We start from the raw sequence: 12,283 nt of genomic DNA, 5'->3' as shown, positions 1-12,283 counted from the left end.
TTTCTAGGAATATTAATCCATTATTTGATGCAGTTATAGCTCAAATTCAATTTATATCAATTAAAATTCTACAATTGCAGTTAATAAATTAAAATTATCAAACGGATCCGAAAAATTACCAAAATTTGACGTGAACCAATTTGCTATCTATTGCCTATAAAAAAGTTTTGAAGTCAAACCCCAATTCGACCGTCACTTTGACTTCAAATCTTACCGGATCCTTCTCAACGCTACGATAGATGCTTCGGTTTGTAAGCGTCGTACATGACAAATTATGCGAAACCTTCTCAATTTTTTCCACAGTCTCCACGTATGATATCAGGAGATCTTGACAAACCTCGTCATTTTCAGACTTCGTTTGCTTTTTTAGAATTTAAAAACCATTCGGCCACACGTTCGTGGTCGTGTTTCCCGAACAAAATGTTCGAAATTTCTTTTCATTTCCCGAGTAAGGCCCCAAAATGGACTCAATAACATGAATATGATTTCTCCACTCAATTTATTCCATTATTTGAATCACTTGCAGTTCAAATTTGACTTAAACCAAAAAATTCCTCTAAATGCAATAAATTAATTAAATATAGCAAACACATCGAGAAATATACCAAATTTTAACATGTAGTACCACATGTTGTATGTGGAGAGTAGAAAAAGTTTGGAGGACGGGAGAGGAAAAATTATTATTTTGCCGAGTGACAATAAAAAACACTCGGCAACAATATATTTTGTCGAGTGTCAATAAAAAACACTCGGCAAACCTTGACACTCGGCAAGGTTCTAACGGCAGGGCGGCGCACCGAACGGCCGTGACATGGCCGCCACACGCCAAGCGCACGTGCCTATACTTTGCCGAGTGTCCATGTTTGCCGAGTGTTTCGTTGTAGTTTGCCAAATGTTTTTTATTAGGCACTCGGCAAAGTTAGGTTTTGCCGAGTGCTATCTGTTTGCCGAGTGTTGAATTCAAAACACTCGGTAAATAGGATATTTGCCGAGTGCCTGATGGAATGCACTCGGCAAACCTTCAGGCACTCGGTAATTATACTGTTTCCGGTAGTGCGCGGGTTGATTGACTAGTGATGCTCAGTGCGGTGACCTCGTCGAAGACCTTCTCTGCGTACTTCTCAGTGCTATTGATATCGGTGCCCTTGGAGTAGCCCTCGGCGATTTTGATCTCGGATGATTATGATCTTAATTGTGCGACAATTATTTTAAGAGATGGTTGTGAAAAAGGCTTGGCTTAGAAAATCATTTGTAGACCAAAAACAGTCCTACTTTCAGATGCGGTTTTTAAGACCGGCCTCTAAAAGCCAATTTCTAGAGATTAATTGCTTGTGGCCATTGGTTCCCATGAGTGTTTACCTAGGAAGGCTTTATGGCATGGGTGATGACTTTGACTATTTGGCATTCTGAGATAGTCCATCCCGTATGATCCTATTTCTCTTACATGTTCACTGGGACAATTTCAGCCTTTTTTTGGCATTGAATTCTTACTGAAGCCTTTCTATGGCCACACTCTAATAATCCACCCTTGCATATAGATTTAGATTGGAGGGGATTGAAGTGCGGTCAAATAAGTCCTTGAAAGGTTCAGCCCTGAGTTCCAACTTAGAGGCCACCGAAGATGAACTACTTGCCCTCTGAATGCCGACGGTTGAATTGTAGGTTGGCCAGGTGCTGTCACGCAAGCTAATGACACTTCCACTTAACCCTACCTTGTGCTTGCGTCTCTTGCGCTTTTTTGAGAAAAAAATGCTGAAGGATCACAAGAATAGTGGCAGGGGGCTCATCTTTCCGGATGGTGAAGGATAAAGTTATGGGAGAGCAAGTGGTCGTTATGGACAAAGTGGGCTCGATCACTATGGACGGGCAAACAAACAGCTCCCTATATCTATATCTATAGACCATAGTGAAACATCATGTCACTCTGTTTTGTCCGTAGTTATTAGCGAAGAAACATCATGTACTGGGCTGACAAATACTACGTGACAACGGTATACAGACAGTAGTAAGGGGAACGAACGGCACTAGCCGTACGTGCGGTGCAGGAACAGGAAATAATTAATATCAGCGGCCCTGAACCTCCAGCTTCGGAGCTGGTATCTTGGGATGCATGTCAAGTTGCTGCTGCAGTGCTGCCTTGAGAGTGTGTATGTCGTCGAAGGAACCCAGGAGCCATACGTGCTTGAGGTGAACAGCGTGTTGATGGTAAAATGGGGACTCTGCCAGCAGGATCAGGAGCCGCAGGCCAATGCGGAGGGCGATTTCGATGAGTACATGGCCCTATTCGGCGGGCCTCTCTCGGAGTCCAAGCGCGAGGCAATCAGGAGGCTCTTCCCGGCAGGCTGCGCGATTGACGGCATCCAGCTGGTGGAGGGGGTTGACCTTGAGGTTTAGCCTACCTCTGGGTATCCGCCCTAGGTCGTTCAATCGTTGCCCATGGCCTAGTTTACTAGCTCGCTGTCGCTCAGCCCGTTGTTGCTTTTAGTCCCTCTTGTGGTAGTACCAGGGCTTCGTCGTAGTTTTCTTCATTTTTTTCGCTTCTGTTTTTTTCTTCCTTCTCCTCGCCTAGGAAACCTTTGGTTACCTAGTGTTGAGCCGTTTGTTATTTGGTTTGGTGTTGTCTACTCCCTCTTAATGAAATACGTGCTACACGGCACGTTCAAGAAAAAAATCGTAGAAGAATCACCCTGTGCCTAGCTGTAAGCAGAGGAGTAGGGGATACAGGATAGCAAGTAATCAACAGAAGAACCAACAGGAATTCTGGGGAAGGATGAGTTCTTATCTTAGACGAAGAACGGAGGAGTGCTCGACAGTTTACAGAGTTTGTTCATAACAATTGTTATCCTCCCCTCTCTCTCTCCGATTACATACACTGAAAATGACACGGCACTCTCACCGGGCTGGTGGTCGGTCACTTCCACTCCTGCCTATGGACTCGTATGTTGGGCCTCACTACTAGAGGCGGGCTCTTTGCCGAGTGCCTGTTGCACTCGGCAAAGCCTTTGCTGAGTGCAACACTCGGCAAAGAGCCTCCGTCGAATCCACTTCCGGTAAAGGCTGCTTTGCTGAGTGCCAAATTTCGGGCACTCGGCAAAGATTTGACGCCGTCTATTTTTTTTTAAAAAAAACTCTTTGCCGAGTGCCACAGCTCCGGCACTCGGCAAAGAAATCTATGTTTTTTTAAACCTCTTTGCCAAGTGCCGCAGCACCGGCACTCGGCAAAGGGTGTTTTTTATTTATTTTTTTAATTTTCTTTGCCGAGTGCAATGACCATTGCACTCGGCAAAGCCACCTCTAAATTTCTTTTTTTTGTTTTTTGCTTTTCCATTTAAACAACAATGCATATATATATATAATAGAAACCACAATTCAATAGCAATAAATTACAAACCACATTTATATATTACTGACGACCAAATTTGTTCGAAATCCACAATTTATTACAAACCACAAGTTCATAGTCCACAAGTTCGATACATAGAAACTACTCCGCAAGCGGCTCACGGCGACTGCGCCCCAGCGTGTGATCTCGGCGACGGTCCGGGTGCGGATGGCCCGACTTGCGATGCCGGCGACCCTCCGACCTAGTTCGACACCGCCCCCGATGTCCGCTGCACAAAAAAGAAGATATTGCACGTGAGTGACAAGATAAAAATGTAAGGAGTTTAAAGAAAAGTTGAAAATTTCGACAGCACCTCCCCTGCATGGGGACGTTTCCAAAACCTGCAAGAAAAACGTCGGCACGAAGGCCGACAACCACATTTCCGGCACGAAGGCCGATACATCAACTAACCCGGCACGAAGGCCCGCACATCAACAAATCCGGCACGAAGGCCATCTCTAGGTTTGACACTAAGCATGAGCACAGAAAGTAAAACATACTCACCGGAGTAGACTATGGTGGTGGCTGTGGTGCAAGCAGGTGTAGTGGGATCTGCCAACCTTGTTGCTCCCCAAGTTGTTGCACAAACCTGAGCAAACCTTCTTGCTGGGCCTCAACCGCTTGTAGCCTCTGACGCTCGGCCTCCCGCTCGGCCCGCTCAACCGCCCGCTCAACTTCTTGGGCCTCCTGCTGGGCCCGAAGTTGCTGCAGCTCGTCCTGCAACATTTGACCCCCAATGTTTCAATATTGCAGAGCTAAGGAACGTAAAAGTCAAAGAACGATGAATGAAATTGGAATACTTACCTGGAGTGCCGCCACCGTTGTCGGCCGTTGGCTTATGGGCACGCTAGAGCTCGTGCTCGCTGCTCGGAGGCGGTTCAGAGGAGGAGTAGAGCCTGTGTTGAGGACGTCGTCGCCAAGCCAGAACCGCCCATGCTTCTTGCCTTCCCCCACCCGCATCACGATCTCAGGATCAAGGCGCTCCTCGGTCCTCGGATCATAGGTCGGCCCATGGACTGACCTTGCCGCCTCCGTGTAAGAAGTGAGGCGGGTGTGGATGCTAGAGTTGGTGTACGCCTCTAGGCCCGCATCCAGGTTGTACTCGATGTTGGACCTTGCCGGGCCCATGTGGGCCAGAGCATACGCCGTGAGTTGGCCAATTGGCTGCCACCGTGCGCCGCCGACTGCGAGAAAGACAACAACATGTGGTTAGAAATCATGCAGAATTGAGCGTGGCTAGATTAGACAAATGGTGCAGACTTACATATGTCTTTGCATACTTGCTGAGGCTGGCGCTGCCCTGATGGTGAGGGCACCTGGCATCAGCGCTCGCTGGTCACTTTTCTCCTGGTGCTCCTTCTGCCAGTCCACGTCCAGCCATTTGTCCACTATAGCAGCCCAGCAATCGGGGTGGGTGGCGCACCAGCTTGGAATCGCCTACAAGCCATCAGAAGATCAAATTAGGCATAGTTAATCTCAAAATAAATCAACAGGAGATGTTTTCTATTTACCTGTAGGTACTGCTCCCTTATCAGAATCTCTGTCTGTCTCCTCGCCTGTGTTTTGTTGATTCTTCTCTTATGGTAGGTGGCATTGTAGTCAACGTGCGCCTAGAGACGGGCCTCGTAATACAAGTCCGAGACACGCCTTTTACAAGAAGCGTAAGCCACCTGATACGCCCTTGCCTCCTGGCCCTGCTGGCATCTGAAGAAGTCCTGCATAAAGACACGAGGTATCCATTATTTGATTTGAAGAATGTCCAATGAATGCAATGAATTGAGGCTTACCCACAACTCCGAAATCACCCGATCCGCCAAGTTTCTGTGCGGAGCATCGGTGGCAACGAGGGCGTAGTGGTCGAACGAGGGTACCTCTGGGTCCTCATCCTCTGACGTCCACACCAGGCCAGGGAAGTGTTTCCTGCACAGAAGTCCTAGGATCCCATTGACATTGCGAGCTGGGACCCCCTCCTCCACAAGCATCCAGTTCCTGCACAAGTGATCCCATTGACATTAGCTCTTATTATGATTTTTCAACATATCAAATGAAGAACATATGGAGTTACTTACTTATCCCCCTCGGGTGCAATCAGTGGGCGGCGTTCGGGTGCAATCGGTCGCTTTGGGAGCTGGCTGGGACCTCGCAAGTAGGGTTTCGAGGCTGAAGAGGAAGTCGAACCCCCTCCCCCCTCCTCGGACGTGTGCGGAACCCCCTCCTCAGACGCGTGCGGAACGGCAGCGGCGTACATCTGCGGACTCGCATCCTCGCCCACCATGGGCAGAGGGTCGTCGTCATCCCTAGAAGTGCGCGAGGAGCCAAGGTCATGGTTAGTCGACGGCTCCCGCCTGGGCCTGCCCCTCGACCTCCTCTACCTCTCTGATGTCTCTGCCTCCGTGTCCTCAGCCGGTGGCGTGTCCCTCGGTCTCGAGTAAGTCGACTGACACCTCCTAGTGGGCCCCATCACCTGCAATTAAAAAGAATAAACCAGTATTAGTACATATAAACGAGAAGTACTTAGCAAGGGATGCAAAATAAAGAAAATGTAATTACAAAATAACATAGTATTACATGTATTTCTAATATTCTTCATGATCGGGATTATCTGGACGATAGGTATCGTCATCACTATCAAGAGCCTCCAAATCGTCAACAGCCTCATCCTCATCGCTATCATTGTAAAGTACAAGTCCGTAAAGCATTTTCAAGTCTCTCGGATCATGCACCTCATCTGCAGCTTCCTCGTCAACAACCCATTCCTCGTCTACTTCCATTTCAATCTCTCCGGTTAAGTCTATCTCAAGCATCCCTGGTAGCCCCTCGTCTTGTTGATAGAACTCCCCATCATGCGTGGGTGGGTTCAAGTTGTAATCATCATCGTTTGGGGGAGGACATTTACCATGTGGTGATACCTTGTGCACAATATACCAACCCTGAAGACGTGGGTCGGTTTTGCAAGCATATGGACAATAATGAACTTGACTGGCTAGTTGAGCCACAATATAGACATCATCTCCTGGATAGAAGGAATCCTGTCTAGTTTCGACTATCCCAAATTTAGGGGACTTTTTCGATACTGTAGGATCAAACCACTGGCATTTGAATATGACTGGCTTAGGTGCTTTTTCACCATGGAATTCGAGCTCATATATTTCTTCAACTGTGCCATAATAGTCCTGCTCCTCGCCGAGCGTAACTACTCCGGGCGTAAATACTCCGGTATTGGTGGTCCTTGGATTGGGCCGACTCTTCTCGTAGCTTGTTGTGTGAAAGCGATATCCATTCACGTCATAAGCGTTAAATGACGAGACCTTATAGTCAAAGCCTCTAGCCACTTGTCGTAATTCGACACTTATAGACAAATCACTTTGGCACTGCAAGCTCAAGCAGGAGAGAAATGAAATTAGGCAACTAGGAACGCCAAAATTGAAACAACCTAAGTTGGTCAGAAGGTACCTTTCTTTGGAACCATGTAATGAAATCAGGCGAACCATGTTGAAGAAGGGTCTCTCGTTCATGATTAGAAGGTGGCCTTGAAAGATGCCAGTATTGATCAAAAAATTCCCTGCACCGACAAGCAACAAGGTTGTTGGATGCAGAAAATTTATGGAGTATGTAACAAGTTTGTTGAGAACTTACCCCTGATACTTGTCGACTTCGTCAAGGTTAGTCAACACGTAGAGCATGATCTTGCGCCACTCTTCATTGGTCAGCCTCTTTTTGGCCGCTCCATTTGATCTCCCGCGTTGCCCTTTGAATAGGCTGAGGGTCGATTCATTTTCGTCCTCGTTGTAACGAGGGGGTGGGTTATGCACGCTAGGAAGCTTCTCACTATAGTACAATGTTGTGAAGTTTGACACCTCCTCACGAATGAATGCCTCTGCTATGGAAGCCTTAATCCTGCCTTTGTTTCCACATTTATGGCGAATAGTCTTTAGACATCTCTCGATTGGATAGCACCAACAGTTCTGCACGGCCCCCCATTCGTACCTCATTCGGGAGGTGCAAAATCAAATGCTGCATCGACAAGAAAAAGCCAGGTGGAAAGATCTTCTCCAACTTACAGAGCAACTCGGGTGCCATTTTTTCCAACTCCTCAACCACTTTCAGAGATATCTCCTTGGTACAAAGCTGGCGAAAGAAAAAGCTCAGCTCTCCCAGCACCTTCCAGACATGCTCAGGGATGTAGCCTCAAACCATCGACAAAAGAAGCCGCTCAATCCATATGTGGAAGTCATGACTCTTCATCCCTAAGACTCAGCCAGTATCTGGGTTCGCTCCCCTCCTCAAATTCGCTGCAAACCCATCAGGGAAACTTAACGTCTGCATCCATTGTATCACTTTCGTCCTGTGCTTCTTTTCCAAGACGTAATCGGCCTTAGGCCTTTTCCATGGTTTGCTGTCTCTTGGAGGCAGCATCTGCAGCTTTGGTCTGTCGCATAGTGTTGCCATGTCTACTCTGGCCTTAGGGTTGTCCTTTGTCTTGTCAGAAATGTCCATGAGTGTTGCCCAAAGTGCTTCGGCGACATTCTTCTCAGTGTGCATTACATCTATGTTATGTGGAAGGAGAAGGTCATCAAAATAGGGAAGCCTCTCCAATCCCGACTTATGAGTCCACATATGTTCCACACCATAGCCCACAAAGCGATCTTTGTTTAGATTATCTTTCTTTGGATTAACTTTCTTTCTTTTACCCTTCTTTGGATTATCTTTCTACGCCGGGAGCATGAGAGCATCTATCTGAGCATGAACCTGGGCACTAGTCATCTTCTGAGGTGCAGGGTCGGTCACCGTGACACCTTTCGTGAAGTTCTTTGTGTCTCCTCTGAATGCATGGTCAAGAGGGAGACTGTAGATGCTTGTCGAACAATGAGAACTTCCCACCCTTCTTCAACCAAATGAACTGTAGAGCTGCCTTGCATACCGGGCATGGAAACTTCCCGTGGACACACCAGCCGGCGAATATCCCATACGCCAGGAAGTCATGCATGGAGTACTGGTACCAAACATACATTCTGAAGTTCTTCTTTGTAGCTCGGTCGTAAGTCCATACGCCTTCATTCCAAGCCTTGATCAATTCATCATAAACAGGTTGCATGTACACACCCATTTTGTTTCCCGGGTGTCCAAGAATTATCAACGTCAAGAATATGTTTTGCCGTTGAAGTAGGGCCCTGGGGGGGAGATTGAGGGGAATAGCGAACATGGGCCAACAAGTGTATGGGGCTGACATCATTCCATAAGGATTGAACCCATCTGTTGCCAGCGCAACACGTACATTACGGGCCTCTTCATCTTTGCCACGATGGTTGCCATTAAAGCTTTTCCATGCTTCACCATCTGCTGGATGTACCATCTTGTCAGGATTGTATCGAATGCCATTCTTGTGCCATGTCGTCTGTTTCGTGGACTCCTCGGACATGAATAGCCGTTGGAGCCTCGGTATGATCAGAAGGTGTCTTAGGACTTTCATGGGGATGTCCTCATTCTGCTCCTTCTTTCCATCACCTTTGTCTACCTCCACATACCTAGAGGATATACACTTTGGACAGTACTTTGCATCTTTGTGTTCTTCCCTAAATAGGACGCACCCCTTCGGACAACAATGTATCTGCTCATACGGCATCTTCAGTGCCCGATGGAGTCTCGTTGACTCGTACAAGCTGCTCGACAGATGATGACCCTCCGGAAGCAGCCCCCCAATAATTGCCATCATAGCATCGAAGCAGGCTCGAGTCATGTTGTGCTGGGACTTCAACCCCAGTAGGCGGCTAATGGCATCCAGCTGAGAAACTGTTGTCTTCTCATGTAGGACCTTCTGTGCCGAATCCAACATGGCCAAGAATGCCTTAGCGCTTGGCTCTGGCTCCTCCTCCTCATCCTCCTGCTCGTCCTCCGTAGGCCTTTCAGCAAACGTCGCATCCTCATAGTCACCTAACCATCCTGGTACCCCGCCATCACCGTCAAATGCCTCCAAGCGTCGTCTCACGACCTCCTCTCTAGGACGATCTACGTACTACAACAGTAAGGAAGAGAGCTCAATTATACCTAGGGTGGCGGTGGAGACAGGCTAGCGGCGTAGTGGCAAGTCGGTGCAGTGGCGAGTCGGCGCTGTGCAGGTAGGACTGCAACGCCGATGAAGACGATCAGGGTCGCCGAGGTGCTCCGAGTCCCCTCCGACAGGTCCTGCTCTGCAAAAGAAGAAAAACATCACTAAAAGTTGAAAATTTCGGCAGAACCTCCCCTGCACGGGGAGATTTCCAAAACCTGCAAGAAAAACCGTCGGCACGATGGCCGACGTCCAGATCTGGGGCACGATGGCCAACACAACCACAAACCTGGCACGAAGGCCGTCAACGACATAAACGGCGCGATGGCCGACAACCCTGCGGCTTTATCTTCTCCTCCGGCGAGGGGCGGGGATGATGGCGTGGACGAACGGCGTGGACGACGTGGACGAACGGCGTGGACGACGTGGACGAACGGCGTGGACGACGTGGACGAATGGCATGGACGAACGGTCGTCCCCTCCACCTCGGCTTCCTCCCCCTCTCCCCTTCTCCTCCTCCTTCTTCTTCCTCCTCCTTCTTCCTTTTTCTTCTCCTTCTTCCTCCTCCTTTTTCTTCCTTCTTCTTCCTTTTTCTTCCTCCTTCTTCCTCCTTCCTCTTTCTACTACCTTCTTCCTCCTTCCTCCAGGGCCGCTGCCTTGGGCCGGCGCCGGGCAGGCGGGGCGCGGCCGGGCGCGCCGCTGCGGGGCGCCGAGCAGCCGGGGCGGTCCGGAACCGGCGGCCGGAGGCCGACCAGGGTGGGGCGGGGCGGCGTCAGAGCAGGGTGAGGGCGGGCAGGGGGCGCCGGCGCCGGGCGCGGTCGGGGCGCCCCGGATCCGGTGGCCGGCCGGGGTGGGGAGGGGCGGCACGGGGACGGGGCGGCGCAGGGCGGTCGGGGACGGGGCGGCGCGGGGTTCACGGGGCGGGTCGGGGATGGGGCGGCGCGGGGCGGTCGGGGCCGGGGTGGAGCGGGGCGGGCCGGGCGAGCTCGGCGGCGGCGGCCGGCGGCGGGCGCGGGGCAAGCTGGCAGCGGCGAACGGCGGCGGGCGCGGGGGTGTGCCTGCGTGATTGTGTTGTGTGGAGTGAGTGAGTGTGTGGGCCGGCCCACACATTTAGTTAGGGTTTCCCCCTTTGCCGAGTGCTGGGCCGAGCCGGCACTCGGCAAAGGCTTTTGTTTTTTTAAAAAAAAATTCTTTGCCGAGTGTCGATTCCTTTGCCGAGTGCCAGGGCCGGCACTCGGCAAATTTTTTTTGTTTTTGTTTTTTTGCCCCATTATTTTTTTGCAGCCTTAATATATTATTTATTGGAAAGGCACTTATACTGTTCAGTCTTAATATATTATTTATTGGAAAGGCACTTATACTGTTCGGCAAAGGCCTTAATATTATTTTTTTGCAAAGGCCCTTATACTTAGTCTTATACTAACACTTCAGTCGTCAAGAAAAAAATAAATTCTAAAAAATATTTATTTATTGGACCAAATTCCAAAAATCCTAAAGGAGAAAATCAAAGCATACTGTTCAATTGGTAGATCTAATCACGGTCACCAACATTAGCTGCGGCATCGGAAGCAGCGGTGATCGACCGGCACGTGTGTATATATAGTTGCAACCTGTACAATTTTAGCGAAAACCTGGAACCAGTCATATACTGGCTTCCTCTGTTTCAGCCTCTGGTGGCTTCAATGAAGGGATTCAAAGAGTAATGCTAGCGTGGACGCACAGGCGGGAGGACATCTAAATTTAAGCGAGGTTTCTATTCACCCCTACTATTTTTTTTAAAATAAAGATCAGAAAAATTCCATTATTACAGGTGCAAGCTAAGGTGCTGCGTGCAGCTCTGGATATTAATTATGCTAGCTTAAGACGGCTGAAGCCTTATTTTTTGTTTTTTCTGTTAATGAGGATGCCTGGGATGGCTTCAACCGTCTTGATTTGCTGCGTCCAAACTTGGGTTAATTTTCAAGCAACCTCAGTAGAGCGGTTGATAATTTGCTTTTATTAGCAGGTGCTAGCTAAATATGATGGGACCAATGCCTGTTTTGTCTCCGTAGTTATTAGCGAAGAAACATCATGTACTGGGCTGACAAATACATGACAACAGTACAGTAATGATCTACTTATGACAAACATCATGTACTGGGCGATCCCGGTTGCCACCCTGGTTAACCCTGCGACCACGGTTATCACGGCGGTTGTCGCGGTTGTCTCGGCGGTTGTCGTCCCGGTAGTTGCAGCGGTTGTCGTCCCGACCACCGTCATGGCCGCCGTTTCCGCCTTGACGGTTGTCTGAGGGGTCATCGTTGCGCGAGCCACGTTGGTTGGGTGGCTGTGAGCGACTTGAGTACTGACGGCTGTGGCTTGACTCGACTGAGACGGATGGAGCCCGGGCTTGATTTACAATCTCTGCGGTCTGGGCCATAGCAGCCGTCAGGTAAGCTTGTATATCATCGCGAACTGCCTGGGTTTCCGGGGTATTGGGTAGTCGTTGCATTGTCGTCATAGCAACAACTACATTGGCGCTTGGAGTCCTGAAGACCTGTTTGTCCCCCACCATGTCGAAGGCATTGTTAAGGTCGCGTGGCTGGACCCTTATGCGTCGTGCCTCCTCTTCTACCTCGGCTTCGATTTGCCGACGATTAAACCGGTCAATATTGTGGGCTTCGCGTGCCAGCCTTTCTTGTTCTGTTTCGCCAACTGCCGGTGCTTCGTCATTACTGACAACGTTGATCAAGTCCCCTCGCCTTGGTGGGAAAGATGGGAATCGTGGGAACCCCGGGGCGTGGTCTGGGATATCCAGATCGTATTCAACGCCTTGATCATCATGATGCTGGAGCTCGGTGTGGACGGAGGCATTA

General features: G+C 49.4%; 1 protein-coding gene and 1 long non-coding RNA gene across 2 annotated transcripts; both read right to left on the bottom strand.

Moving 5' to 3' along the window:
- Positions 1 to 3,504: 3,504 nt before the first annotated feature.
- LOC136483105 (uncharacterized) lies at positions 3,505 to 4,925 on the bottom strand. Its single transcript, XM_066480209.1, has 5 exons — positions 4,894 to 4,925; positions 4,647 to 4,819; positions 4,187 to 4,566; positions 3,887 to 4,099; positions 3,505 to 3,611 (listed from the first exon to the last, which is right to left on the bottom strand). Exons 3-4 carry the CDS (start codon positions 4,508 to 4,510, stop codon positions 3,896 to 3,898), a joined length of 528 nt encoding a protein of 175 aa, XP_066336306.1. The 5' UTR covers positions 4,511 to 4,566; positions 4,647 to 4,819; positions 4,894 to 4,925; the 3' UTR covers positions 3,505 to 3,611; positions 3,887 to 3,895.
- Positions 4,926 to 5,064: 139 nt separating this feature from the next.
- LOC136483106 (uncharacterized) lies at positions 5,065 to 6,257 on the bottom strand. Its single transcript, XR_010765308.1, has 3 exons — positions 5,951 to 6,257; positions 5,452 to 5,829; positions 5,065 to 5,371 (listed from the first exon to the last, which is right to left on the bottom strand). It is a non-coding gene; the product is annotated as an uncharacterized lncRNA (long non-coding RNA).
- Between the last annotated feature and the right edge of the window lie 6,026 nt (positions 6,258 to 12,283).

The sequence above is a fragment of the Miscanthus floridulus genome, chromosome 9 (assembly GCF_019320115.1).
Source record: "Miscanthus floridulus cultivar M001 chromosome 9, ASM1932011v1, whole genome shotgun sequence".
NCBI classification, from domain to species: domain Eukaryota; kingdom Viridiplantae; phylum Streptophyta; class Magnoliopsida; order Poales; family Poaceae; genus Miscanthus; species Miscanthus floridulus.
Note: the sequence above shows the minus strand (reverse complement) of the source record. Positions and strands in the feature narration are given on the sequence as shown.